At 38.3% G+C, this 12,898-nt stretch overlaps 1 protein-coding gene across 1 annotated transcript; it reads left to right on the top strand.

The window, feature by feature from the left end:
• The first annotated feature begins 5,134 nt into the window (after positions 1-5,134).
• LOC131956760 (sodium-dependent phosphate transport protein 2B-like) lies at positions 5,135-11,892 on the top strand. The gene is made up of 3 exons (XM_059321339.1): positions 5,135-5,198; positions 11,028-11,414; positions 11,519-11,892. Exons 1-3 carry the CDS (start codon positions 5,135-5,137, stop codon positions 11,890-11,892), a joined length of 825 nt encoding a protein of 274 aa, XP_059177322.1.
• The last annotated feature ends 1,006 nt before the right edge of the window (positions 11,893-12,898 follow it).

Here is a 12,898-nt window from a genome sequence, read left to right as displayed (position 1 = left end):
AAATGTATAATGTCATTTTCTTGATTTTCCTTCTGTTTTCTTTGTTCCATTTTTCCATGTTTCTTTGATTTCTTGTTCTCTTTTCCGTTTTCTTGGTTCCTTTGATATAACATAGAGTACAGGACAATACATGATCGCTTCTCGTCGTTTTTGGCCTTGCTTCTTGTGCGTATTACAATCTTGGTTGAGAAGTGGTTGATTCTTAGTTGGTAGTTGTAGTTTGAGTGTCAATGAAGGATGTTCCTATTTTGGGAAGATGAGTTTGGTGTCTTGTCGTTGATGGTAGAGTTTATCGAGTGGTGTAGAGCTTGGACAGATTAGTTGAGGTAGTGTCCTCGTGTTGAGATTGATGATGGTTGTCGTTGATGGTAGAGTTGAGCGAATGGAGTGGAGCTTAGGGTAGTTGGGGTAGTGTCCTTGCGTTGAGATATAGTTTTTCCTAGGTTGCTCTTCTTTATTGGTCATTGTGGTTTGAAAGAGAGTGAAATTGTGTCATAGGGCATTCTTGCGTAGTTGAGTAATTGAGGTGGGCGAAATGACGTAGAAGAATGTTTAGTTTTCGTTTCGTGATATTGCTGAGTCGAGGGTTGTAGATGTGAAGAGTTTGAGCTTGGTCTAGTAGTTGAAATGGGTAGAGTGAAGCTGTTGACGAGTGTTTATTTTGGGTAAGTTGAGTTGGTTTTGAGAGATGGTTAGTTCATTTGCTGGTATTTGACGGAACCTCCCACCTAAGACGTCTCCTAGGTGGGTGTCGCCAAAGTAGTGGCAAAGTTGTTAGTAGGGATGTGATTGCGTGATTGATCTTTGAGAGATGGGTTGATTTGCTGGCGATTGTGACAGACCTCCCACCTAAGATTTCTCCTAGGTGGGTGTCGACAGGCTGAAAAATAGAAGATTGAAAAGTTAGCCACTCGTGCATTTGAAGCCACCCAATACAAGTACTGGGTGACTAATCTCGAGGGCATGTGCACTTCGAGGGATGTGTGGGCGCAACCCCACAGCAGTCGTTGGCGAGAGTTGCAATTGATTGCTTGATGAGTTGAGTAGATCGATTGACCGCCTCTCGGCCCCGGCAGCCAGCCCTAAAATGGCTAAGATCTTTTGGTGTCGAGATGCGGCTCTTCAGCTCCATGCACACATATTAATAACTATTTTATTTTATTTAAAAAAAAAAATTTCACAAACATATTATTGTACTGCAACACTCGGCAATGAACGATAGAATAAAAAAACATAAACAATAAATACTCGCTATTCTATTAGAATATTTAGTTACGCCCTATTTCAATGTACTTCCTATTAAATTGTCTATCCCGAATTAACATTAAACTTCATGGAGATCACAAAAAACTAAACGAGCTAAATGTAAAATTGCATGGAAAGGAAAACCCAGCATATTCCTAGCTTGAAGAAGATGATTATTTCGAAAAAAAATTACTACATTTTATTTGAGATACGGAGAGCAGTAAATTACTTTATTTCGAAAAATCTGAAAAAAATATCATGATAAAACTAACGCTACTACTAACATGAATTACTTCAGCATTACCATAAACAAAATGAAGGATGGGTTCACTGCAGACCCCTCGGTATATATATAAAGTATGAGGGGTGGGTGCAAATCGAAAGTTTGAGGGGGGGGGGTGCAAATCGAAAGTTTGTCCCCGGGTAAAAATTTGACCCCCCCTTGAGACGATCCTGGCTACGCCACTGGCTCACTGAGAAATTTTAGTAATTCAAAAGAAATGCAAATACTCTGACGTTCATAGTAGATTCTCTCAACACAAAAACAACTGAGATTAACTTTGAGCTATTTGGAATTGATGCTGGTTCGCTTCAAATAAAATTACTAGCAGTGTTTCTTCCAGACTTTTTTCTCCGGGGGGGGGGCGGTAAACTTTCTTTGGGGGGGGGGGGGGGAGACACACTGTTAAAAGTATATATTTTCTATATAAATTATATATGAGATGCCTGGAAGAAACTCTGATTACTAGATTTAAAAACCAAACATTTGTGGAGCGGTAAGTTCACAGATCTCAAGAGCAAGTTAGATGATTTGGAGGTCCAGTACCACAGGCAGGTTTCGCTGTAGAACTGGACAGCTCCAAAAGAAATGCCGCGAGTTTAGGCCCTATTATGTGACGCATGGAAAAGTCTTTTAGGATGCTACAGTAAGGTGAACAAGTGCTGACGATCTTCGGGTCAACATATTCATCAGAGCAAGCGTTTTCTTGCATGAATATAATACAAAGTATATAAGCCAACTAACAAATAAAAATCTAGAGGCGTGCTTGAAACTGAAAACAAGTTATTAGCCAGGTTTGAACAAACTTTCAAAAGACATGCAAGGCCAAACTGTTGTAATTAGTATTCAATAATTAAAGTTACATACTTTGATTACTGATTTTATTATTCTAGCAAAGCTAAATAAAATCCCTAAACAAATATAATATTGAAATAAAAATGTAAGTGGCTCTTTAAAAACTGGGATATTTGGTAAATTATAACATTTGGCTCTTCCGTCCCAAAAGGTTGTCGACCCCTGATGTAGATCCATAACAGATACTACACTTTGATCTTAGCCCAGGGGTCGGCAACCTGCGGCTCGCGAGCCGCATGCGGCTCTTTTGATGTCAAGATGCGGCTCGCCAGTTCAATAATTGTATTTTTTTATTTGCATAACTAATAAAAATATTATACTTTAAAAAACAACTTGAAACAAGATAAAAAAACACTAACAATAGGTGAGACAGCTGCATGGACACAAGGCCCAGCTCCACAACTGTGCTGTGGCCAGCCCCGTGGCAGTGGCTCCGTGCTTTTCAATACCGAAGTGCAATTTTTAAAATAAATATTTTCAATACTAATTGTTATTTCATTCAGAAGTCACGTTTTATGTGGAAGTGTGCATTAATTTGACTTTAGTGACATAGTTTTTTAGTTATTAACTTCTAAATTGGGTAGGGATAGTGCTATAGTTAAATAATTTGATTTTATTTTCCTAGCAGAGCTGGCTAAAATACTTATGTTTTGTGCGAAAACATGTGTATGTTTTTATATGAATTTTATTTCATACTTAAACCCATTTATTTTAAATCTATTTACCTAATCTTAATCAAATACCATAATGTTGAAAAAAAAAATTTTGAAAACTGTGAAATCATGTGAATTTTTTTTTTTGCTCTTCCGCCTCAAAAGGTTGCCGACCCTGTCTTAGCCAAAAGGCCGAGAAAAAAAAATACGCCGACATAAGGTTACTGAATAAAGTATGGAAAAAAAACAGAGTGTTAATAAACTTCTTGGTATAAATATTACAGCTGGTTGAAACTGGTTACATTTAATTATTGGATTAACATTAAAAATTACTGGTAGTAGTAATTAACATTGTGTAATAAATTACCAAATGTTTTATAGAAATTTTTAAAATTTATTTTCCTATAATTAATACTAAAGTCAGTTTACTTGATTTTTGTTTCAAATATTATAATTACTTTTTAACTTCTTTTTATATTTTAATTTTATAATTACTTCCCTTGAAAAAAAAACGTTGTTTGTTTTCTCCCCTGAAACAAAAGTCCCACGAGTGAGTTACTTTCCAACAAACAAAAGACGACAGCAAACCGCTGTGAAATGTGTTACACATTTGTGTACTCTCGGGACTAACACTAATATTATGTAGGGTGGGGGGATTGTGTGATGGAATCTAATATGGGGGAGTTGAATGTTCGGGTGATTTTGGTGGATATTATTTTTGTATTGAGTTTAGATTTGGGAGATTGTTGGTGTGGGAGAGTTTAGTTCGCGAGAATTTAGTGTGGGAGAATATAGTGTGGGAGAATTTAGTATGAGAGAATTTAGTGTGCAAGAATTTAGTGTGGGAAAATTTAGTGTGGGAGAATTTAGTGTGCGAAAATTTAGTGTGGGAAAATTTAGTGTGGGAGATTGTTAGTGTGGGAGAATTTAGTGTCGGAGAATTTAGTATGCGAGAATTTAGTGTGTGAGAATTTAGTGTGAGAAAATCTAATGTGGGAGAATTTAGTGTGCGATAATTTAGTGTGGGAGAGTTTAGTGTGGGAGAATTTAGTGTAGTGCTAATTCAAAGTGTATTGCTAATTCAAAGTATAATAACGTGAAATTTGCGTTTAATTTTTGTAAAAAAAAAATAATAAAATAACGACGCCCATGACTTGACCTAATTTCTATGAAAATGTCTTTAATTAAAAAAAAAAAAATTTTTTGGGTGGGTGGGGGGGGGGGTCTGTTCTCTTTACATTTAATTGGCTTTTAGAGTGCTCACGCTTCGTGTGATGTTCGACTTACTACATCACTTTAACGTGATCTTGCCTAAACACTTTTTCCACGTGATCCTACTTTAGGTTAAGTTTATCTTATTTTAGGTCGTAACGTGACACTGACATGACATTATTTTAACGTGATCCGATGTTAAATACTACTACGTCACTTTAAAGTAAATATGGCGTATATACAAGGTACGGCGTGAGACTACATTTAACATGATATAACTGACGTGATCCTTTTCGCGGTGATTATGTGATAAATAATTTGAGGCACAAAAATTAAATATAATTCTCAAATAGAATACAAGTTTGTTATACACACGATAGGGGTCTGCGTGGTCGAAAAGTCTCCAGTTCGAACCCTCGGGCTAATGAGGCTCGTTAGCTGGGGACAGCCACTCTTCTAGGAGAGACAACTCCAAAATCAAACAACTGCTGCGTTGTAGTTTGTTCTTGGTTAGACGAAGGCTATGGAAGTAAATCCAAAAAGAAAAGCAGACTGAAATCGGCATCAACAGCCTATCTGGCGTTGACACGCATACTTAAAGTGTAGAGTGTAGAGCATTTATATTTGTTTCCCAATCCACGAATTCACATTAGAGGACCTATTTACGTGTAAACTGAACGCAAATCGCTCTCAAATTCTTAATGTCTACAACTTGGGGAAACCAAGCGAATGGTTTATTTCTCTCAAATCAGATGAAATTTACAACTCTCTACATTTGGCAATGAGATGCGAACATTCGGATTATTGTAGCAGCATTTTGCTGCTGCATGTGGACAAAAACGGTCAGAGGTGTCACCTAAAATGGGTACCCCCTACCATTACCCAGAATATGATCAACAAAATTATGATTGAAATATCAGAACCAGACACAATAGTTTCAACTCTTAAGATCGGTAAGAGTGATAAGTGGGCAGTCGATTTCTACCCAAACGTTCCTTTAAAGGATTTACATTGATCTTGAGATCGGTGGGGAAACTTACACCTTGTTACTACAACTCAACGGTTGGAGATCTATATGCCCCCTATGTAGCACGTCCAAACACGGACCGGCCGCTTGCAGAAGCTCGTATGTAACGGAACGAGACAATATGTCGATAGATAATGATGGTGACTATTTCGACAATGATCAATTTTTAGATGACAGAGAATATGTGTCAGACGACGCCACAGAAATCGAACCAGCCCAAGAACCAGCCAAATAACCAGCCCAAGAACCAGCCACAGCCATAGCCCCAACCACAGAAGGAGAATGGACAACAATTCCGGGAAGAAGAAACAAGCCTTTAAGGAAAAATAAAAAAGGACAGTGCACGAAGTAAAGAAAATGAAAACATTATTGATACTGATACTATCCAGAGCCCTACACGGCCAACCCCAACACGCCCAGCCCCAAAGGACTTTAATTTCGTGGAAGACAAACTAGAAATTGTAGAACCAAAAGACATTCGAAACCGCTTAATAATAACCGCAGACAAACCACACGCCGACTAAATCAACAACATTAAAACATCCTTCAAACTAGTCTACACATGTAAAGCATAACACACACTGGAAACTCAATAATTCACTATTTTCTAGACGACCGCTACACAAAAGCAAAAAAATACATAATACAATTTTACACACAGTCATCTCCAAAATCAAATAAAATCAAACGTTGGGAAGATTTTAAATCTATATAAATAAAGCAAAGTGGTCGGGTGCCCGATAGGGCACTTCCCGGCGCCGCAGGCGCGTCAAATTTGGCACGAAGGTGCCTTATGGCGATAGAACACGAGGGCCGGTGACGGTTCGGCAAAAAGTCTACGGAGAGGGGGTCAAAACTGACCTCGACTGACCGGCGCCTTATATGGGCTATATTACGAAAAAAAAATTCCTCCGACGACCCCCCTTGAAATTTTGTGAGGTGGTAGGAGAACACCTTGGGGTGTCACAAAAAACTCGGCATATCTGGGAAAACTTCGTAAAGCGGTCAAAACTGACCAGTTGTATTTCAATATATAATCTTTGTATTTTATGGGAAAAACAGAGGGTCACTTCAACGCAGACTTTAGGGTACTTAAGCTCAGTATATCTGGCTAATTTTTTGCATGCTCCTAGGTCAATGGCTTGACCTTTAGGGAAAACTGTCGGTTACGCTCAAAGCCCTCGACGAGGGCTAAAAAGTGACCGCGAGTGAAATTCTCTTTATATGAGCTCTATTACGAAAAAAAAATTCCTCCGACGACCCCCCTTGAAATTTTTTGAGGTGGTAGGAGAACACCTTGGGGTGTCACAAAAAACTCGGCATATCTGGGAAAACTTCGTAAAGGGGTCAAAACTGACCAGTTGTATTTCCCTATATAATCTTTGTATTTTATGGGAAAAACAGAGGGTCATTTCAAAACGGATTTGAGGGCACTTACCCTCTTTACATCTGGCTAATGTTTTGCATGCTCCTAGGTCAATGGCTTGACCTTTAGGGAAAACTGTCGGTTACACTCAAAGCCCTCGACGAGGGCTAAAAAGTGACCGCGAGTGAAATTCTCTTTATATGAGCTCTATTACGAAAAAATATTTCCTCCGACGACCCCCCTTGAAATTTTGTGAGGTGGTAGGAGAACGCCTCGGGGTGTCACAAAAAAACTCGCCATGTCCGGGAAAATTCGTTAAATGGGTCAAAACTGACCAGTCGTATTTCCCTATATAATCTTTGTATTTTATGGGAAAAACAGAGAGTGATTTCAAAACGGATTTTAGGGCACTTACCGTCTTTACATCTGGCTAATTTTTTGCATGCTCTTAGGTAAATGGCTTGACCTTTAGGGAAAACTGTCGGTTACACTCAAAGCCCTCGACGAGGGCTAAAAAGTGACCGCGAAGGAAATTCTCTTCATATGAGCTCTATTACGAAAAAAAATTTCCTCCGACGACCCCCCTTGAAATTTTGTGAGGTGGTAGGTGAACGCCTCGGGGTGTCACAAAAAACTCGCCATGTCCGGGAAAATTCGTTAAATGGGTCAAAACTGACCAGTCGTATTTCCCTATATAATCTTTGTATTTTATGGGAAAAACAGAGGGTGATTTCAAAACGGATTTGAGGGCACTTACCGTCTTTACATCTGGCTAATGTTTTGCATGCGTTTAGGTAAATGGCTTGACCTTTAGGGAAACTGTCGGTTTCACTCAAAACCCTCGACGAGGGCTAAAAAGTGACAGCGAATGAAATTCTCTTTATATGAGCTCTATTACGAAAAAATATTTCCTCCGACGACCCCCCTTGAAATTTTGTGAGGTGGTAGGAGAACGCCTCGGGGTGTCACAAAAAACTCGCCATGTCCGGGAAAATTCGTTAAATGGGTCAAAACTGACCAGTCGTATTTCCCTATAATCTTTGTATTTTATGGGAAAAACAGAGGGTGATTTCAAAACGGATTTGAGGGCACTTACCGTCTTTACATCTGGCTAATTTTTTGCATGCTCTTATGTAAATGGCTTGACCTTTAGGGAAAACGGTCAGTTTCACTCAAAGCCCTCGACGAGGGCTAAAAAGTGACCGCGAGTGAAATTCTCTTTATATGAGCTCTATTACGAAAAAAAAATTCCTCCGACGACCCCCCTTGAAATTTTGTGAGGTGGTAGGAGAACGCCTCGGGGTGTCACAAAAAACTCGCCATGTCCGGGAAAATTCGTTAAATGGGTCAAAACTGACCAGTCGTATTTCCCTATATAATCTTTGTATTTTATGGGAAAAACAGAGGGTGATTTCAAAACGGATTTTAGGGCACTTACCGTCTTTACATCTGGCTAATGTTTTGCATGCTCTTAGGTAAATGGCTTGACCTTTAGGGAAAACGGTCAGTTTCACTGAAAGCCCTTGAGGAGGGCTAAAAAGTGACCGCGAGTGAATTTCTCTTTATATGAGCTCTATTACGAAAAAAAATTTCCTCCAACGACCCGCTTGAAAATTTGTGAAGTGGTAGGAGAACGCCTCGGGGTGTCACAAAAAACTCGCCATGTCCGGGAAAATTCGTTAAATGGGTCAAAACTGACCACTCGTATTTCCCTATATAATCTTTGTATTTTATGGGAAAAACAGAGGGTGATTTCAAAACGGATTTGAGGGCACTTACCGTCTTTACATCTGGCTAATTTTTTGCATGCTCTTAGGTAAATGGCTTGACCTTTAGGGAAAACTGTCGGTTTCACTCATAGCCCTCGACGACGGCTAAAAAGTGACCGCGAGTGAAATTCTCATTATACGAAATTTGGTCATTTTGTCTATGAACAGGGGAAGTAACTTTGTAATGTAATAATTTTTTAAAAATTTGTATTCTCTTTAAAAAAAAAAAAAAAAATCATAGAGTATAGCATTGTTTTAAATAAATATTTTGTTATAAATTACGTTTTGCATTGTACTGACAATGTAAAAATTAATTGCAAAAGTATTTTATTATAATATTAAATTGATACTATTAAGAAACCCCTTGCAGTTCTAATAACCGTGCAAGTAATAAGTTTGCGAATATTCCATTATTATCTGATATATACAAAATTATTCCACTGTATAAATTTAGGCCCCTAAGCATTTAACATAGCAGCCAATCACCTATTGATTAATCATTCAATTCCACAATTTTTTTTTAAACCTAAGCGAAGCTAGGCAGTATGCCTAGTAAGACATAAAGCGGATATCAGTTCAATATGCTTGTATCATTAGTAGCGTTACGGCCCTTATAGAAACTAAACTAGAAAAAAAACAACTAAGGATGCTTAATTAAGGGAAAAAACAATAACAATGAACAAATAGACTCAATAGAAACGGAACTTTCGAAAATACAAGAATATAAATATAGAGGGACACAAAACATAATCAAAATAGAGCAGATAGGCTCGGAAAACCAAACACACCACACTCTCATACTAGAACCAAGCATACAAAAATCAAAACAAATCAAACAAATAATGGACGAAAACAACCAAGAAACGACTGACCCAAGAGCGATTTTAAAATCGACCCGCAGGTTGCCGACCCCTGTGCTAGGGCAGGGGTCGGCAACCTTTTGAGACCGAAGAGCCAAAAGTTACAATTTACAAAATTTCCAAGTTTTTAAAGAGCCGCCAACATTTTTATACTATTATTATTAATATTATGATCTCTAATTAGGATTATATATATATATATATATATATATATATATATATATATATATATATATATATATATATATATGTATATATATATATATATATATATATATATATATATATATATATATATATGTATATATATATATATATATATATGTATATATATATATATATGTATATATATATATATGTATATATATATATATATATATATATATATATATATATATATATATGTATATATATATATATATATATATATATATATATATATATATATATATATATATACACATACAACAATGTATGTGTGTTTGTGTGTGTGTCGGTTTTTCTTTTATGCATTACTACACCTTTCATCCGATCGCCATGAAACTTGAAAAAATTGTTGAGAATACTCCAAGGGGGTAGAGGTGCGATTTTTCTCTATATACGGTAAAAAAAGGTTGTATGCTGTTCGTCACAGTTTATCAGAGTGCCATGAAACTTTGTAGAGTAGATAAAATACTCCCGAGAAGATTGCTGCGAAAAAAAATTTTTTTTTGTCAATACACGTTTTGGCGCCCAGAGTTCCAGAGCGGCTATATTAGTACTTGGCATCCGTCCATTGGGCGACCCTGCAAGCACTATAACGCCTACTTTGTTTTTTTTTAAAGGCTGTACACGATAGCCACAAAGGACAACAATACTTTCATTTTAAACAGCGCGATAGGCTATGGATACTATAGGTTGTTATAGTCGCTCACTAAATTGAATTAGGCGCGTCATCCGGCGTCCCTGCAGGGTGCGATTTGGCGCCCAGGGTTATCCCGTGAGCACTAAGCGCCTACCTTAGTTTTAAGGAGCACCCTACAATACGACATTCGATAATGAAACCGAGCTAGGGGCTACGCGACGCCCCAGCGGTAGTGTTATCGGATTCACGAGAGCGCCACTTACCGTCGGTAAGTGATTAACGGTGATATTACGGTGAGTGATTAACTTACACTCAAGGCTTTCATACAGCACCGTGGTGGGCGCTAGTGCCCCGATAAATTTGATCCAAACACAGGCATCCTTTATATTTAAATACCTCAGTTTTAGGACACAAGGAAGTAGGTCTACATTGAAATATCGAGTCACTAAATATTTTAATAGAATAGCGAGTGTTTACTGTTTATATTTATTATTATATCGTTCATTACTGAGTGTCGCAGACTAATACTTTTATGAGCTTTAAAAATAAAATAAAATAATTATTTATATTTGTGCATCGAGCTGAAGAGCCGCATCTTGCCATCAAAAGAGCCGCATGCGGCTCGCGAGCCGCAGGTTGCCGACCCCTGTGCTAGGGTTATTGTAAGGTTGGGTATTTATCTATATGAAATTAACATTAAAAGCACCGTGGTTAGGTAATAGAAACAAAGTTCTTATTAGCAATTGATCATGTTTTGATACATATTTATAATTTTCTAAATTTCACGAAAATCCCGGTTTTATTTATATGAATATAAAATATATAATTAAATTTTTTGAAAAAGTTAACTATAATTAAATACTTTAATGCAATTCTGTTGTTTGTAATTTATGATTAATTTTATTTTAACCCTTAGGTGAGTTTTTATTCAAGGGAATGTACTCCACATTAAACGACAAAGCTATTGGAGCAATCATGCTGTTTATCTCCCTTACCATTCTCTGCCTGTGTCTGGTCGCCATTGTCAAACTGCTGCACTCCCTTCTCCAAGGCCCCATCGCTCTCATCATCAAAAAATTCATCAACGCAGACTTTCCCGGACCGCTGGGCTACCTCACCGGATACCTCGCCATCATCATCGGCGCCGGGTTGACCATCATCGTCCAGAGCTCCTCCATCTTCACCTCCACCCTCACCCCGCTCGTCGGCAACGGGGTCATCGAACTCGACCGGATGTACCCTTTGACCCTGGGGTCAAACATCGGCACCACGACCACGGCGATTCTCTCAGCCTCAGAAACGCGTTACAAGCAGCCTTCTGCCACCTCTTCTTCAACATCACCGGCATCCTCCTGTTCTACCCCATCCCCTACCTCCGCTTCCCCATCCCGCTTGCCAAATTTCTAGGCAACTGCACGGCCGAGTACCGCTGGTTCGCCATCGTCTACATCCTCCTCATGTTCTTCCTCTTCCCCGCCCTAGTCTTCGCTCTCTCCATCCCGGGCTGGTACGTCCTCCTCGGCGTCCTCGGGCCCGTCTGCCTTCTCTTCATCATCATCGGCGTCATCAAATGCCTGCAGGCTAAACGCCCCCAGAGCCTGCCCAGAAAGCTCCAAGATTGGATGTTCCTACCCCAGCCGCTACGGTCTTTAGAACCCTATGATCGCGCCATGCAGAAAGTCTTCTTCTGCAAGCGGTTCCAGACAGACACTACCGAGAAGACAGACACTGGTGCCACGTCAGACAGACAACCTAACGGAGAGTCCAGCACGCGACTTTAGTATGAACACGTGACATTGTTTACAAAGTTCGATGATTGAAAACCTATTTATTCTATAATGTTATATATATTTGTAACTTGTATATGATTAGATAATTATATTCGTTTTGGTTCAATATGTATATATAGCATTTATAAAGCTTGTTGAATTTTTTTATGTGATATATTATATAAAAGATTAATTTTTGTTAAGTTTTTTAATATATATAAATAATTTTTTTAGGAATTTTGAGCTCTTTAATCTTGTCATAGAGTTTTGTGGAATTTCGTTTATACATTTTAAAAACCCGAAATGGTTGATTTAATTCTAATATTGTTATCATATTGTTGTTTACCTCTCTTATAGTTTTAGGTCCAGAAAATTTAAATGACTAGTTATGTCTGCAGCAGAGGCCAATTTCTATACCCTTTTCTTCATCAGACATTTATAGCTGAGGCTTGCCTTTACTTTCCAGGAAGTCACCTATTTCCTTTCTAAACTTAGATACTCTGCTCAGGACTTTCTCGCAAATTAGCCATCTTACTGCTGTGAAATATGGTAAATTTTGCGATTCTGTGATTGTATCTTTCAGTCTCTGAACTATATATGGTAACAGTGCCATACATTCTATATAAGGAAGCCAGCTCTTGTGTTATGTTCATGTCTTCATCCACACCGCAAATGAACACAAAAAGTTGAGGTGGAACAGCTGTCCAGCGACTCATCCATTGCAATTGAAAAATGGCGAAACTTGCTTGCATTTTTCGCTATTTGAGTCACGATGTTTTCACCTATGTCTGCAACACGGCGAGCAGTGATATTTGAACCCAAAGCAACATTTTCAGATTGTTTTGAATTTTCTGGGCAAAGTTCCTCAGCCACCTCTAACAAACATTTATTGAGTGAACTAAAAGATCGCCGCCTGCCGTATGAGAGCACCTCGCGGGCCGTAGATTGGAGACCCCTGGTGTAGGAAATACGCTCCAACAGACACAATAGACACCTTCAGGAACCTACACCTCAAAAC

Source organism: Physella acuta, unplaced genomic scaffold (genome assembly GCF_028476545.2).
Source record: "Physella acuta isolate Inbredline_101_S28 unplaced genomic scaffold, ASM2847654v3 ptg001174l, whole genome shotgun sequence".
Taxonomy (NCBI): domain Eukaryota; kingdom Metazoa; phylum Mollusca; class Gastropoda; family Physidae; genus Physella; species Physella acuta.
This window is presented reverse-complemented; position numbering and strand designations above follow the sequence as displayed.